Source organism: Gallinula chloropus (genome assembly GCF_964237585.1).
Source record: "Gallinula chloropus genome assembly, chromosome: Z".
NCBI classification, from domain to species: Eukaryota; Metazoa; Chordata; class Aves; order Gruiformes; family Rallidae; genus Gallinula; species Gallinula chloropus.
The window spans coordinates 8,011,238-8,029,108 of record NC_140089.1 but is presented as its reverse complement, the minus strand read 5'-3'; the positions used below and the strand labels follow the sequence as shown (position 1 = coordinate 8,029,108).

At 43.2% G+C, this 17,871-nt stretch overlaps 1 protein-coding gene across 1 annotated transcript; it reads left to right on the top strand.

Annotated features, from left to right (window-relative positions):
* Positions 1-1,780: 1,780 nt before the first annotated feature.
* On the top strand, positions 1,781-17,342 carry LOC311203276 (V-type proton ATPase subunit S1-like protein; the record flags this gene model as incomplete). The annotated part of the gene is made up of 7 exons (XM_084277929.1): positions 1,781-1,875; positions 7,715-7,755; positions 8,578-8,639; positions 10,564-10,805; positions 14,841-14,891; positions 15,568-15,811; positions 17,040-17,342. The coding sequence occupies 7 exons, from the start codon at positions 1,781-1,783 to the stop codon at positions 17,340-17,342; spliced, it is 1,038 nt and encodes a 345-aa protein (XP_084134055.1).
* Between the last annotated feature and the right edge of the window lie 529 nt (positions 17,343-17,871).

The following is a 17,871-nucleotide window of genomic DNA, read 5'->3' as shown; positions in this document are numbered from 1 at the left end:
GACAGCTCTGAGCTGTACGGCCTGAGCTGTGCAGTTCAGTGGGACACTGCCTTGTGTATCACCAGTTTAATGTATTTTGCTATAAAGTCCTGTTAGTATATCTATCTTTCTGCTATTCCAGTAAACTATCCTTATCCCAATCCATGAGGTTTTAGTTTCTTGGGTTTTCTTCTCCCTCCCTTTCCCCCTCCTTGAACTCCCCCCCCCTCCCCCCCCCCGGCCCCCTCTCCCCACCTTTCCCTTAAAGAACAAGTGGCTGTGTGGTGCCCAGCTCTCAGCTGGGGCAAAACCACACCACCAAACTGCGTGCTGAGCACGCTGCACTGTGCTGTTGTTTCACCTAGTCCACCAGAAAGTATCCTGATTTCAGCTCTTCTGGTCCTGCTTGGGCATTCCTTTGAACACAGGCTGCAGTTGGCAATCTGTGGAGAATGCATGTGGGTGACAGGGCTTGAGGGGTCAGGTCACACTTCTTGCTTTTCGTGGCCTTCACAAGCACAGCAGATGTATGTTTTGAGAAGGCTGATGAGAACAGTGGGTCTGAGAAGAGGTACTGGTGGTTGTGACCCATGTATCTTTTGAGAATGGTCCATCCGAGAACCAACCTGCACTCAGGGTCCCAAGATGATCAGAGGGCTGGAGCACCTCCCCTATGAAGAGAGGCTGGGGGAGCTGGGCTTGTTCAGCCTGGAGAAGAGAAGGCTGTGGGGGGACCTCATTGCAACCTTCCAGTACCTGAAGGGAGCAGAGAAACAGGAGGGGAATCAACTTTTTAAAAGGGCAGACAATGGCAGGACAAGGGGAATGGATTGAAGCTAAAGGAGGGAAGGTTTAAATTAGATATTAGGGGGCAGTCTTTTACAGAGAGAGTGGTGAGGTGCTGGAACAGGCTGCCCAGAGAGGTGGTAGATGCCCCGTCCCTGGAGGTGTTCAAGGCCGGGTTGGATGGGGCCCTGGGCAACCTTGTGTAGATCCAGGCTTGGACGTTGGTGTCCCTGCCTATGGCAGGGGGGTTGGAGCTCTATGATCCTTGGGGTCCCTTCCAACCCACACCATTCTATGATTCCCTGTATTCACAGTGATGTGTATGCACCTTGGTGCTTGGTCTGATGGTCCAGAAGCAGGCACTGTAATTCTGTGGGCATCTAACAGCCCTCATCTGGCTTAGAGTTATCTGTGAGATTAAAAACAATAACCATCAGTGGAATTACTGCTGAAGAAAGGAAGCTGCTTCTAAACATTCTACCACTAAGCACGCTGTGTCTATTTTCACATCTGTAAAATGGGGGTAATACTACTCTGAAGGTATTCTAAGACTTCAAAATACACATAGTTCTTTCTCTGGTTATCATACAGATGGATAAATGTCAGAGCTGTTGGGAAACAGCACCTTCACCTTTCTGTAAGGTTAGGGTTGGGTACAGATGAGAGGTGTTCTTCCAGTGTGTGGTTTCAGAGCCTTGGAGAAACTGTCTGATTTTATTTCTTTTCTCCTCAGCAAACAGCTCACGTCCTGGCACGATCGCCCCCAGAGCATGTAACCTGTAATTGGCAAGGAAGCTGGAAGGCGCCCGCGCTCGGTGTCTGCCATCAGAACAGATCTGAGCACACGAAGAGCTCCTGACGTGGGTCAGGGTGCGGTGATGGAGCGGTGAATCCTGCCCCGCCGATTGGCTGGGTCTGCTGCCCGTCACTCTGCCAGGCAGAGCGCGGCTGCCTGGCTGCCCGCTGGACCAGAGGAACAGATGTGCCGGGTGTGGGGCGACTGGCTTTCTCCTCAATGGAAAGAAACGCTCTCCTTCGGTTCCTGCTGCTTTTTACCGATGTGGGGCTCCTGCTCTCTCTGGATCGAATGATTGTGGCAGAGGACGGCAGGTCAGTCATTGTGTATCCACGAGCTCTGCTGGGGGAGTTGAGTGCACGGCCGGGCTGTTGTAATTTGCTCTGTGTTGGAAGCAGATTAGGATGTCAGGATATGATTTTAATATTCTTTTCAGGTGCAAATACACCTGGGGCTAATACAGAAATGAATTATTTTGAAACCTTACCCTGCATTTAAAAATGTAACTTTAAAACCATTTTATAAACGAGGCTAAAAATGTTTTTAAACAAGCATTTTCTGGGCATCTGACTTACATTTCATTACATCTTAATGCCCCTCACACTGACTCTCCCTGGTCTGTGTAAAAACTAAGTTATAAATAGAATTAACACAACGGTGTGAAAACCACTCCAAGAAACATAGGTGCTAAAATATTCAGATTGTGTAGAATGAATATTTGGGGCATGAATTCAGAATTGCAAAGAAGTATTAAACTTAGGTAATTACTAGATATTTGGATTTACCTTTTCTTATAGTGCTGTTTTGATCTGTAATGAAATACAGATCAGAAAGCCCAAATCATAGCAGTGGGGACTTTCTGGAGTCAAGCATTAAGGAAAGTGCAAACAGCCTAAACTGTATTAGTTGAATCATGCACCGAAGTCACTAATAACACACAGATCAAACATGCTGATGAAGATCACAGCTGGCAGTAAAATCTGTGCATTTAAGGCAAGAAGGACATGTGGTGATTTGCTTAAGCTTGTATTTAGAGTCTGGTAGTCAGTTACCAATAAATACCACAATATGTTTTCATTTAAATAGCTTACTTGCTGTTCTCCTCTGCCAGTTTTCAGATTTGTTAGTGCCTTCTTAGTATAATTGTGCTTTTTGGCAATCAGATCAAAATCAGAGAGAAAGCAAGCAGTGGAGCACTGCATGAACTTTATTCTAATAAATATTAAGAAATAAAGTTGCTATCTTAATGCCAGTGAGTTCAGTGGGGATTTTGCTTTTGCATTCAGTGGAAGTGGGATCATGCATGCAGAGTCAAGCTGCTAGAAGTTCCACAAGCTCAATTTTTTCTTTTCTATTAAGAGTAAAATCCTTACTATCTTGTTCTGGTCATTAAAATGCAGATCAACCCCCAGTAATCAATACATTGTAAAGCAACTGTGTATCTATCTTTCTGTCAAATCACACATGAAGCTACCAAAATATGACACAGAATACTTCAAAACTGTCATAGCCATAGGCTTTGTAGGTATTTGGGAACTTAAATGGACATATCCCCAATTTAATGACATTTAAGAAGAGATGTTTCTTATGAGGGGCTAGCTTTTACCCTCAGTCTGGGCTCTCAGGCATGCACATGTATAATTTTAATAACTCAACTGAAGTGCCTTATGACCGGTGTCCCTGGGACTACAACCAGTTCATTGTTACCAGATGCTCAGCAAGCATTAACCACCTTTCACCATAACTTTGTTTTTAGAGCATTTGAAGGTTCACCTGTTACCTTCCAATTAAATGCTTCATAAATTGGTGGAAACTAGTTCAGCATCCAGTGAGGCAGCCTGCAGCTGGACAGTATTAGTGCTAGAGTGGTTCTGGAGTAATCGAAGCAGTTGCAGCAGAGTGTGTTTTGCTGTCTGATGGAGTTTGTCAGAGCAGCAACACAAAAAGACAGCATGAATATGGCTTCCTTTAACCTGCTGGGGTGACAGCTGCCTGTGGCCTCTGCACTTGAGTGCCAGGTCTATCTGCATGGCTCATCTGAGGGGACAGGAGACTGCTGACGTGAAAAGCTTCAAGGGCCTCGTGAACTTTGTTTCAGACCAGCAAGCCAGACGCCCCTATCTTATGTAGATGGATAATGTCATCTGATAAGAGGGAATTTACACTTCTTTATACTTGTAATCTTATTTAATTGGGTTTTACATAGTGATTAGTCATCCCGGTGCTTTGTATTAGGGCTAATCCAATTTCATGTGGGTTCCTGACATCCTTGGTATGGTAAATTCAGCACAAAACATACATGTCTGGTATATCTGGGCTAGTTATTTACGATTTGGTAAAGAAAAATATCAAAATGTATTCCATGTGTGCAACTGAATTTGAAGTTTTAGGGTGGAGGGGCTGGAAAAAATGTTACATATATGTCTAGTCCCTAATTTAGCATGCTAAAAATTATTTGCTGTCACTGATTTGCATGTCTAGCCATGGTTTGCAAATAGTCTTGCAGGCAGTGGAGAAGGCGGCTCCAGTGCTAGCTAGTTCCCTGTCTCTCATGCATAGAATTAACACTTTTATATGCAAACGGGAATTCATACTTTTAATGTGTTGTTACTTTACTTTTTTTTTTCTTTTACTGTTTTTGTTATGTGAAGCATGCTCCTGCTGAGGGCCAAAGGGCCTCTCTGCCAGAGATAGCCCGTGAACTCTCCAGCTTTGCTGTTTGATTGGAAGGGCTGCTGATCTGACAGCAGGATGGCTTTTGAAAGGCCACCCATTCCTGTCACAGATCACACACTTCTGTGACACCTCAGGGTTGTGAGTGTCCAAGGCAGCTGACAGACCTGATAACATCAACATCCGCTCGTGCTTGCTCAGGAACCAGGAGGCAATCCTTCCCCTTGTGCCACTGATAGACTGCCTGTGTCATAGCCATCTGGCCACAGTGAGGCAAAACAAAGATTGCAAGCCTTGCCCCGATGGGTTTCCTTCGCTGTTCTCTAACAGGGGTGCTTGCACTGTGCAGGAAAGGAGGCAGCCAGAGCTGCTGATGAGCAGAGTGAGGAGCTGGAGTACCCTTGCATGCCTCTGCCAGCCTCCCAGCTGTGCCTGCCATGTGGCAGATCGTATTTGTCGTGCTGTGGTACTTCATGGTGGTTCCTGGGTCAGTCATGAAAGCATGCATATTTCATTAGCTGTGCACGCTCATCTATATTTGAGTATCTTCATGCTGGGAGCAGAAGCTTGAAGTTTCTTAGTGTGGCTGTACATTGCTGTGGTTTTACATGGGGTGTAGAGGAGTTTCACTGGGCTGTCACGCAATCCCAGCCCACTCCCACAGGCTGTATGGGGGCTGTTCTGTTCTGCTCAGGAGGTAACCCACAGGGGTGTTCACAATGGCTATGCTTCCTGTATTCATTGTAAGCTCTTGATAGGCTTCGTGGTCCCTATCAATTAGCCTTCCTCAAGGTGATTTAATTGGCATGACCATGGTATTAGCCTTATCCCAGCTAAGTAATGACTTATTTTAATTGACAATCATGAAAACAGATAACCATTTTCTCAGAACCTTTCAAGTCCGTTGAGGGAATGAAATGACTTACACGATTTTACACCAGTCTCCTGTCATCCCATGCTACAGCATGGCGATTTCCAAACTGGATTAATGGGCTGTGAGTTTTTAATTATGTATGTAGGGAAGAGCTAAAAGTGTAACTAAGCATAACTAAATATATGCATTGATGTCAGTAAATATAACTGAAGTATAACTAAAGTATAATGAAGTTTAACTAGAACTAAATTAAGTTATACTAAGTAATTCACATTCATTTCCTTTTCATATGCCTCATTTTTGTAGCTACTATAATGAAAGAGTGCTCCAAGATTGTCTTTTCCAGCCTGAAGGCACAATCTGTCATGCAAGAAGACTAGAAAAGGAAAATAAGGCTGCATCAGATCACAAAACCCATGTTCAAAATTGTTAAACAACCTAAGTGAGAGTTTTGCCTGAGCAGGAAAACAAGATTTGGTGCATTTTAGCCATGTCTTCTGTTATCTGTCTGCCAAAATGATTATTTCCACCCATCTCTGAGCATTATCTTTCACCCACCTCAGGCTGTTGGCCTGAGAACTCTGAGTGGTCTGGAGACCTTAGCCCAGCACTGACCCTGGCACCCAAAAGGCAATGGGAGCAAGTGGGACACACTGTGAAAGTGCACAAGCCTTCTTGAAGTCACTGGGATTTAACAGCTACAGCTGAGGAGAAAGTTGGTCACGCTGTCTGCAAAAAAAAAAAAACCCTCCAAACAACCCTGCCAGACTGATTTTAATGTACATTGCACTTTTTTTTTGGCTGGAAGGTCTTTTTAAGATTCTTTCAGCTCAGATCACAGTCGCTGCCGAGGTGCTGCGGAGCCTAGCTGGCTTTCTGTGCTTTGTTGTTTTCTCTGGAGGCTGTCTTCTGCTTTGTTACCCTGGTTGCTGATGGGACTGAGCAGCCTTCCTGATGGTCTGGAGCAAAGCTGCTCAACAGACCTGGTGTTTGGCAGCAAAACAACAAGCTGGGGTACAGGCTCTGGTTCAGTTTTGGCAGTTTTGCCTTCTGGGCTTGTGGAGTTTGCAAGGGGACATGAGATCTATTCGTGGCAGCAGAGAGTATGCCTGAGAAAGGGCATTCTGTCTGGAGAGATACTGATCAGAAGAAAGACCCTGCTGCCCTCCTGAACTCTGAGTGTAAATGAGACATTGTGTGTGCAGCCTCGGCTCTGCTGAAGCTGGGACCCCATCGCCGTGGGTTTCAGGCAAGCCAGGTTCAGTGTGATCAAACTACCTGGCTGCAAGGGCTTGGCAGCAAGCAGGGCAGGCTCTAAGCCATCCCACAGTTCTCCTTTGTGGGCACTGCATTGTTTGGACTTGTATTTGTCTGCCATTAAGGATGCCACGATGGAAATTAGGTTGGGATCACTCCTGCAGTACAGGGTAGTGTGTAACACAGACCCCTACTCAGGGGTTCCGCTGGGGAGTGGGTTCACCCAGCTGTCCAAGGGCTCCCCAGTGAGGCCAGAGCTTGTCTCTGCAGTTCAAACACCTTATGCTGCAACTTGCACGTAAATACTGAAAACTGCTTTTATTCCTAGTCCTCACCTTCATGGTGGGTTATAAAGATGGCGAGGAAAGATGAATGTGTATTTCCACGTGAAGCAGCTGCGAGGCAGCTCCAGCCCCACCACTGCTTATGGCCTGGAAGGCACTGTGCAGGCAGGGCATACAGAGCCTCTGTGGGACAATACCTGCCTGAGAGTTTGGGAGGGTTGGTGTCTGCACCTGCTAGGGAGTGCTGATGACAGACTTCAGAAGTGGACACGTCATCAGATCAGTCGATCAATCCTGCCTGCAGGTCAGGAAGCTGCCATGGTGTGGAGAGGGGACAGGAAGGTGTTCATGTGGCTCAAGGAGCGGGGTTTGGTCCTAAGGTTTCTTTGACTTTGATCCTGTAGGTCTTTTGGTGATGTACATGAACCTACTTGAATTGATACTCTGGTTCGGGAAAGCAGATCGTACTTTTATGACCTGAATTATATCCCTAAATTATACCAAAGAAGAAAATCAAAGGCTGCAAATTTCATAAGCCTGGTAGTGGTCACTTGAGTTGTCACTTGCAGCTGACTTTCATGGAATTTGGGATTGATTGGAACTGTTCAGGAGCTGTCTTTAGGTAGCTGTAAATCTGGGCTTAGGGCATGTTAGCCCAGTGCCTTTGCTTTATCCTGGAGGAATTGTGTTGCTTCTGACTCTAACCTGGGGCTGAGGATGGATCAGTGCTATCCTTGTGTTCCCCTGGTTGTGGGCTGGAAGTGGTTCAGTGTTAACACAAAACTGATGTGCTCTGGAAAGGGACAGGAGGGGTAATGAAGCCTGTAGTCAATGTGATGAGGATCTGGGAATGCCTGACAGGGCTGATCCACCTGAGGGATTTTTATGCTGGGTTCCTTGGCTTTGAGGTTGATTTGCTATGTTCCTGTGACATTAACCAGCCAAGGGTCTGAGTCCCGTTTTGAATGTTTTATTGGAGGAAGCAGGAACAGGAGCTCTTCCCATAAACGTGCAGCAGAGTAAATCCACATGCTGCATAGTAAATATTTTTATTCTCTCTTCTAGTTCACGTGTGTTTTCAGATCAAGATTCTCTGCAAAGAAATGGTAAGGATTATTTTTTTTTCCCATTGGGTTGAATGCTTGGGTACTGGCTCAATTAGCTCATCTGTGAAAGATCTTCATTCCCAGATGTTGCTCCTGTTGGCATTAGTGTCTCTTCTGTCAATTGTTTTGTTAAAGCATATTCCTCTCTGACAAATACCCATTTAAGGATTTCCCTGGTTAAAATAATCATTTACTGTCTCTCTCTGAGATACGGTGAGAATGTGGAAGAAAGAAGTGGTCACTCTCTTTTTTATTTCTTTTTTAAACCCAAATGAAAACAGAGTGAAATGTTTGAAGGGTGGAGCTGTGAGAGTGTCCATTAAATCATTTGTCATCTGTGAAACTTTGCTCTCCTGACAAGCAGTAGGGCCATCAGGTTATTTATCCCAGCTATCCATCTCTGGCCAGTGCAGGGAAAGAAATCCCTACCCATATGTAACATGCTTTTGCCGTGCAATTCAACACAACCCCTTTGACAACAGACTTTGCTGTATGAAGAAGGAAGCAGCTTTTCTTAAGTGTTTTAGGGATCAATAGATACATGAAACCTTACATTTTTGGGCACTAGAGTTCTTCCCAGTAAAGGTGGTAAGATGTTCAGTGAAAAGAAGAGGAATTTGTTGTATAAGTAAGGTACAATAGAAAATGGATGTACTGAAGGCAGTATTTGCACCAAGCAATGTATTTTCCACAACAAAAACAGGTATTCTGAAATAAACATTTTAGGGATAATTATTTTTTGCATAAGAATGTGCAAGGTTAGGTTTTTTGTGAAGGATTGGATATTTTCTTTGTAGGCTAATAATGCACTTTCTTCTGCAGGTCAGCGTTATGATGGTGGTGTGAAGCCAAAATTTAATGTAAATCAAGTAGCAATTACACAGGTAATGCTTGAAGGACTGGATCTGTAAAGTTTATTCACAGCACATTGAGATTTTAAAAAAATTTCAATTATTGAATTAAATAATACATTTTTTTAGAAGAAATAACCATAAAACCTGTGTAAATCATTTTTGTTTTTGTACTGATTCACCACCTGCTGTACAAGATTTCTTCTGCTTTCAAGTGAGGTGAGACTGCTGTTGCCATCGCTGGTGCTAACTGGCAGTGGGTTTGGGCACCAGGTTTTCATGAAAGAACCAAATCCTGTCACCCATATTCTATACAATGCCATTTGAGCACTGTGGCCAATATTTTGCTTGTATCACTTGGTAGTAAACAAACAGCTGAAGCAAAACAGCAGGTTGTTTAAATGTAGTGGAGTTTTTCCTGAGTCTAGCCTGTAGGTCTTGTAAAAAACAGAGCATCAAGGGCTTCCTTATGAAAACCCCTGCAAGTGGTGCCATCTAAGGTAAATAATCTGCTGATTAAATCTCTCTCATCTGTACTTCTGAGAAGGCAGCCTTGTCATTTATACCAATGACAGTCACAGTCAACATTTCTCACCGGCTGTTGCATCACGTTTTCTGGCCATGATCTTACCTTGCTTTCAGCTTGTTGCTCTGAGTATTTACTAATTTTAATCCTAAAGCAGTCTTGTGCCATATGTAAGGTCAAGTATCAAAAGGGGTCTTTCAGGGTCTGAGCTCAGAGATGTGATTTGCTAATCTGAACAGCAAAGAAAAAAAAAAATCTCTCTTTAAGCCAAGACAAAGCTTTGGGGCTTAACCATGTACCTTCTGGAGCAGGGTAAGATGCTGCTTATGACTGGGACTCAAAATACCCCTCTTGTTTGTACGAGATTTGGAACTGCTTAACAACAGGACACGCAAAACAGCCATGCAGGCATGGTGTATGTTATCATATTCAGATAGGACATACGTGTAGATGGGCTAGAGGTGGTGTCACAGAATCGTAGGGGTTGGAAGGGGACTCCAGAGATCATCAGGTGCAACCCCCTTGCCAAAGCAGGGTCCCTAGGACAGGTTGCACAGGTCAGCTTCCAGATGGGTCTTGAATATCTCCAGAGAAGGAGACTTCACAACCCCCCTGTCTGTAAATATTAGTTGGAAATACAGAAACAACAGTTAAATTTGGAAGTCCTTTCTGAGCCCTAACTTGCTGTCTCAAATTCCGTTGCTTGAGAGCCAAATTGTCCTCCTTTTTCTATGAAATGTGTCTTAGAAGGGGCAGCATTTCTCTGACATCGATAGATGACACGGAGGCTGCATTCCCCAGGTGTTACTCTTGCTTTTTCTAAAGGCAGTGTTCCATACATGAGCCATCCTGTTCTGCAGCAGGCACCTTCCTGATTTTAAAGCCATCAGGAAGCAGTCAATCTGTCTTCAGGTAAATGTAGACTCAGACATTACTCAGACATTACTCTGACCTGAACAGCCGCCTGGTGTGCTTTCAGCATGATAGACTGTCCTTGGCCCAAGTTGAGTCTTTTTAGTGTGCTGAAGTAATTCTTACAGGTGTCCTAGAGACTCTTCTGCTGGTGTGAGCACATTGTGATTCTAGATTTGCTTCAGCTCTTTGTATTGGGCAGTTCTGCAGTGTGCTGGGGTGAGATGGGAGCATGCTAGGAACGTGGTTTGCCCCAGGGATAGCACCCTAGTAGAATAAACAGAACTTACATTGTCTCTCTGGACAGTTGTGCAGGGGCTAGAGGTCAGTATGGTGCCATTCCCATGATGGGAAGGGGTTAGACAGAGATCTCTATCTGCTTCCCCAGCTCAGTACTGCTGCAGCTGAGAGCTGGCTCCACAGATACCTCCAGGTGCTGGACTTATTTGTTCTGGTAGGGTGGAGAGTAACTTCTGAAATACTCATCTTCTGACAGTGATCTTTTATGTGGTCAACCAGGTTGTCAGCTACAACTTGAGCAGGAAAGGGCAGTGGGAAAGAGCATCCTGGAGGCCATTCACCCACAGCCACTACAACCCTCTCAACGTCACAGTTAATGGCATCCCCTGCATTCTCTTCTGGGCCAAGAGGATCATGATAAAGTTTGAAAACCACACTCAGCTGGATTTGACAGAGAAGACATTTGGTGTCCATGCAACAGTGGATGTTGGAGATTCAAACTGCAGTGAAGACAATGCGATGTAAGGTGACATTCTACTCTGCCAGTGGAACTAGCACCAGATTAGTCAGTATGTACTGAAGGAAACTGACCTTGTAGTCTGTGATGTGGAGCTCTGGAGGCAAGCTCCTTCCTATAAGGCCCTGATACTACAGGCAGAAGGGAAGCATGGGTTAAATACTTTCAGACCAGTCTTTCATGGGATAGATGTACAAAGCTGTCTTCATCTCCTGCAGTGGTGTGGTCAGTCCCTGTGGCCAGTTTGGCTCGTAGTGTCTGTGAGGCCAAAGCTGTTGATCTCTTTAGTCTCCAGCTGTTTTGTATAACTGTGTGGGAGATTAATAGTGTAAACACACTGTGCATGTATTTGACTACTTTTTCCTTCACATGACTTGTGCCAACAGTAATGTAAACCATCGGTCCAAGATGCAGATGTGTGTTTAGAAATGGAACTAGGTAACCACAAACCCAGGCTGTGGTCTGTGAGTGGCTGAAGCCAAAGGGTGAATTCATGACAGGTTTGCACGTGAGCTGAAGAATCTCTAGCAACCTGAACTCTGCACCTCATTCTGTGATTAATTTCTTCAGCATGAACACTTTGCTTCTGCTAAACATGAGTCAGAGCTACATAATATCCTAAGTGGATCCAAAATCCTCCAATCCCATGGCCGTACTAGAAAGGCATATAGGCTTCCTGATTTCCTCTGTGGTGTACCTGACCACTTCTCTCCTTCCAGTCCACTGGCTGGCTTCCTGTCTAATTCATTCCACTCTGGTAGGCAACAGTCTAAAAGTTAGGAGGTAGATACCTCACTGGGCATGTATGTGCTGAACATGAACATTGAGTCTACCCCATAAACAGAGTTTAATTTTGTAATGACAAACAAGAATAAAGAACCCAAACCAGCAGTTTCATTTACCTCTTATTCGTCATTCTGCCTGTACATCTAAAGGCATTTCCACAGAAAATATTAACTCTTTCTGATTATACATCTGTAAAGGACAACCCAGTGTGCACAGAAATTTCCATGAGGTTGCAAGAAAACTAAAAAAGAAAGAGGAGCCAGGTTTTCTGCCCACGCTATCATAGTATTCAGCAAAGCAGTGTGAGTGCATCATCAGCATGTGCACTAATCCAGCACTGTGTTCTGAAAGGCAGAAGTAGAGAATGGCATAATGTTACTCTAAAAATAAAAAAAAAATATAACAAACATTCCTCCTTCTCTTGCAGTCTGTAATTCAGAGGTAGTCTGGCTAGTTATGATTGTAACCTAACAGAACATATGCTCGTGCAAAAGTAAGAGTCTTGTAACAAAGTATAGTTTTGTAGTGGTTCAAAAGGCTTGAAAAATCAGAACAAAACAGTGCAGTGGTGGACTGCAAACTCCTGCTACAGTTCCTGTTTGGAGACTGTTAAGATTTGAGCAGACTAGTGTACCTATCTACTGCCACAACTACCTCTGCAGTTTGGTTGCAGTAGGGGATGTTTCATTCTGTAAATACAAAGCTCTGAGAAATTAGGACTTTTCCTGGCTTTGGCTGCGAGGGAGATAATTCTCTGGTGTTTTGGAGCTAAAATGGTCTGGATGACACACTGGTGTTTTGGCTTTTGCTGAGCAGTGCTTGCCTGTGTCTAGGCTTTCTCTGTCACTGTGTTCCCCAGCGAGCAGGCTGAAGTTGGCAAGAGGCTGGGGGTGGACAATGCCTGGAGAGCTGACCCAAGCTGGACAAAGTTCTATTCCCTGCCATAAAACGCTGTGCTCAGCAGTAAAAACTGGGGTAGAGGAAGAAATGGGCAGGGGTTGTGACTTCCAGGGTGGCCATTGCTTGGAGATTTGCTGGGCATTGGTCTGCTCATGAGAGAGGATCAGTAATTGCCCTTGGAAAGCTTTGGTTGGGTTTTTCCCCTCCTCATTTATTAAACTCAATGTGGACCCATGAATTCTCTGTTTTGCTCTTCCTATTCTCTGTCCTCCTGTTGGCTGGGGGTAATGTGTGTGAATCTTTGGTGCTAGCTGGGTACAGGCTGCCATGGGGCTCTATATTCCAACTGATGCATTTTGTTGGAAGATACTTGTGGATTTATAGACAACATTATCCTTTTAAAAAGCTGCAGGAAGAGTTGTGAAGCAGAACTACACTACAGCATACTCTTGACATGCCTTTTATCAGTGATTCACTGGATTGGGGGTTTGATCTCAAAATCTGTGAGGCCAGAGCTATCTGATCTACTGTGTCTGCTATCTCAGTTTCTCCTATAGATTTTTGAGTAGCCTCAGAGTAGAAACACAGCTGCAAAAGGCAAGGAGGACCTTGATGCTTAGTTTGAAGCTGAGTCTGGCATTTTTTTCTTGGGGTTGAGACATACTGTGACTACTGAGCCTCCTCTCCCCTTTTCTGTGGAAAGAGAGGGGGAAATGTTACCCCTTACCAATGGTATTGATTTCTTGAATGTTCTAGGCTTTGTTTATTTGGGATACACTGAGAAATACTAGTCACTAGATCTCTCTAGGTGGGATTTGTCAGGACATTTGACAGCTCACAGGAACAGATCTGTGGTATCTCTGCTAGATTCCACCCATCAAGTCAATAGAAACTCTAATGTTTCAAGCAGCTACTGACATCTTCTGCTACTGGCAGCATCTAAGCACTGATGTGGGTCCCTGTGTATAGAAACCACGCTCTACAGATAGGAGAATGGATCATCTGGGCTCATGAGTCAGAATTAGATTCAAGGGAGTTGCCAAATACAAGGCTTAGGTTAGATTTTAAATCAACCTGCATTTGACTGCAGCAGAGAAGAAAGGGGAAACCTGGCTTGAATGTTGCTCTGTCTTAGGTTTAAGGACTGACCTGAATTGCAACAATGGCCAAGTGCTTGAGTGATGCATTGCCCAGCTGTTCTCACCCCATAAAAGTCCCTTAAACTTCTTCCTTCTCTCACATTCTCTGTTCAGACAATACTCTCTTGTGGCATTGGCTCAGTTTTCAAGCCGCTTTGTGCTGTCTGATCAACAAAGTAGCCAGAGCCAGGAAGAAATATTCTGCACTGAACATATGCACATGTGCTGTACAAATATAATAATCCAAACTGTGGGTTGTTTTATGCACCAAAGTGTGGATCAGGCCACTGAGTTTAAAGCTGTATTTGCCTGTGTCTGATCCTCAATTGTCTATGATTTCCCTCTGTAATAATGTGAGGGAGAGTCTAGATTCAGTGCCCTGGCTTATGGGACCGGTGATAAACAAGGCACACGAGGAACCAGATCTTGTATGAAATCACAGGGCTAGCTGGTTTTGTGGGGTGTTTTCCCCTATTTTCTTCAGTTTTAGGTTCAGAAGTCTTTCAGATGTTGCACAGTTTCACTACACTATATTTTGTCTCTAGCTTAGTTTGAAAATGCTGTATTAACAGTGAGGCAAAATACTACTGTCAATCCTGGAAGGTGTATGCCTCTTAATCATTCACACTGCATTAATTCCAGAGCTGACAGGGGGGTAGTGGTGTATGCATTAGTTTACAGGGCCTTTCACTTTAGTAAACTTCATATAGCTTACCTGTGGTAAGCTATGTAGAGCTACCTTACAGTCAGTGTAGTTAGACTTATTTAATGATGCACGTGTGGAGTTTGAACTCAAATGTCATCTGCATTTGTGATGCCATAGTACCTAAGAGGGTGATAATAATGTGGCTATTTACACTTTCCAATGACATACAGAGGTGATTCATGACTGAGATATCGTGGCTGGAGAAGCAGAACAAGAGATCAAATGACAAACTAATTGTCAGCTGGTGTTGGATGCAGTGGAATTAAATTGTCTTGGAAGTTGAGCATGCAGTTCTGTTCTTTCTACACAGCCTAAGCCTCCTCCAAGTTAATATCTGAACTACTGGATTTCACAGGAGGAAGGTTTAATCCTTTCAGGGCTTTTCCCCCACTGATTTCAAAGGTCTACAGAGCATAAGGCTCCAGGTCCAGCTCTGCTTAATCTTTTGTGCTGCTTTTCATTTTCTTAAGTTTTTATGTAGCCTGACATTACTTGCTTTTTGACCTAGGCTTTCTCTGAAGTTTGGTGACATTGGCAATCTAAACGGACTTGTAATTAGGTAAGTTTATATGTTAGAGAAAATATTAGATAATAATGTTAATACCCTTTGTTGTGCAATTACTTCTACAGTTTTTTGGTTTAGATGAATCTGTGTAAGCAAAAAAAAAAGTGCTAGAACTGTTGATATTGAAGATGCTCACATTTAATAGGTCTCATTTCCCTGCTGTATTTTATTTCTTCTTCTATGTTGACTTTTCTATTAATGAGAAAAGTTAGGTAGAATCTTCCCATGTGTAAAAAATTTTGCTAAACCTTGCTAATAGCTACATTGTTGTCTGGGAATTTTGCTGCAAAAACTGATAGTGTGGCTGCTCAGGCATCAGACTGTGGCCTACTTCATGTTTGCTTCTTAGTGACTGAATTCAAGCATTCCTTGATAAACATTTTATATCTTGTAAGTACAGTACCAACGTTGCACATAGATTTTTCTCAGTCATTTAGGACAATATCTCACTTGTGGGAGAGCAGCATACCTCTTCAGCTGCAACCATGAAGAAACTCAGATAATTTTCCAGACTCAGTAGAAGGAGCTAGAGCTCACATTGACATAAATGGATGAAACTCTTGCAATGCCAGTGTGGATTCTGAGATTGTTCAACATGTGAATTTAATATTTCCAGCTTTTCTTTGCGTTTGCTTTCTGAATCATCTTTTTCCTCATATAACACTTTCAGGTTCTTATTAACAACCAGCTACTACCAGCTGTCTGTTCAGAACTGGTTCAGTTTACACAGGCTGCAACTTCTTTACAACCACTCCATACAAGCGACGTTTAATGCAACCAGAATATACGCACCAGCAAGTTACTCCTACCACTGTGAACACGTGAGCAGCTTGCAGAGATACGATGCACTCCTCATACCCAGCTCTGCAAATGATCTTTCAAAGCTTTGGGAAGTCACTTTTGTTGATTTCCAGGTAATGCCATGGAATTAGGCCAGGTGGATCCTATAGGTAGACTGATAGGCAATATTGCACTTCACTGCCAAGAAGGTCTGATGACATTCCATGTGCATTTACAGGATATCCATGGGACCTGAAGTAGAAATGAAGACTTAAATTGTTAAACTTATCTTCCTGTCAAAGGAAATGAAGGGCCTTACAGATTTTCTATCATCTCTTGCTTTAGTGTGGGGAGTAAATTGAACTTTCAGTGATACCCCTCTCTGAGCTGGGCTTTAAAACCTTGCATCAATCACAGCATCAGTCACTGAGTATGGGATTCATCTCACTTAACTTTTGATGCCTAGTAATTTTAACCTTGTGCCCTGATTATAGTCACCCCAGCCTGCCTCTAAAGCCAGTGGATAATGCCGCTGATTGATCTTAAGTCCTTATTTTAGGATGAGATTAATCATCTTCTGAAAGTGCCTATTTTCCTGTGTTTGGCAGTAAGGGAGCCTTAGATAACTAGACTAGGGTGTCTTGCTTTGAGATACCTAAGCCATAGGGCATAAATAGCTGAAAAATGGGATCGAGGGAGAAAGCTGATCCCCCTTTTTCTCATCATGTGATCAGTGCCCATGGACTGATTTAGTGGAGCAGACAGTTAATTCCCTGAATACTAACGTAGTAAACTGAGGCCACAGGTAAGACTTCCTGGTACTGCCCACAGATGAATGCAACCTGAGGTATGTAGTTTTTGCTGCCATATAACAAACATTTAAATCTGGTGAGAAAAATCTAGTATTAGGCTAAGCAAAGAAAAAAAAATTAAAAACTCCTTTTTTGTCATGTTTTTTCACGACAAACAAGGAAATACTGTCAAGTTTATGCAGTTTGAGACATACTCTGGGAATTCTCAACAAATGATGTTGGATTTGTGCTGTTAGCTTGGCAGATACCATGCTCACAATTAAGTGTTACAGGCTATCAACAGCGATAACAGAAGATTTTGTTTAAAACACAACTGCAAATCCTTTGGGCAGCAGAGTGAAGGGGATTAAGAGTTAACTGGCATTTTCTAGAAGACTGACCTGGATAAACTCTGAGCATTAACTCCAGCTAGCACTGACAGATACAATTTTGCAGTAAGAAGATAGTAAATTAAAAATTCTCCCAGGCTTCAGGAGCAAAGTCAGGAAGTTGTTTGTAACTGAAACAGCAAATACTTTATCTAATATGACCCCTTTTGTTCTTTCTGTAGATTCAAGGTTTTAACATTCAAGAAGGACATTTTGCCTATGCAAAAGACTGCGCATCGTTCTTCTCTCCAGCAATACTTATGGGAATGGTTATGTCTCTGATTCTGCTGCTGGTTCTTGCCTATGCTCTTCATATGTTGATCCACCTGAAATCTCTTGACAGGCACTATGAATGCAAAGCTTCTCCTGCTTATTTTGCACAGATGAAAGACAGTGACATGGGGGATGAGAAAGAGCCGCTGAGAAGCAGTGGGAGTGAGTCCTATGAACTTAGGAACCAACAGTTCTGTAAAATCTATATTTAGCAGTATGCCTCTGTCTCAGTGAAACAAGTGGTATTTTCTTCTGCTGGCACTGTTGTAGATAGTTTGTGCAGATCTTTCACCAACTGATGAAAGGAAAAGTTGCTAATGGTTAGTTTAGCTGGTTACTCTGTGTTATTTATTGATAACCATCTCAAAGATGCCTTGGGAAACAAGATGAGAGAAAAAAAAATCTGTTGTAAGAGATTTCATGTGATGGGAGTTTATTCCTCTAGTACAAATCCAAAATCCTTATCTTTTCAAGCAACTCACTAAGTCCTGAAGAACAAATCGGTAGTGGAGCCATTGAAATTAAATAAAGATACAAAAAAATTGCAAAACAATAGTAAAAAAACCCACCCTTCTTGCTTATTCTTTCAGAAGGCAATTTTTATCCTGGTTTTGTATTTGCATCATCTGCCCTGCTCTGTGTCCTGACAAAATAGCATCCATTCTTTTCTCAGTATACGTTTTCCTTTTATTTTCTGAATTACATCCTCTCCTCTTTGTCCTCATAAACTCCTTTTCCTCC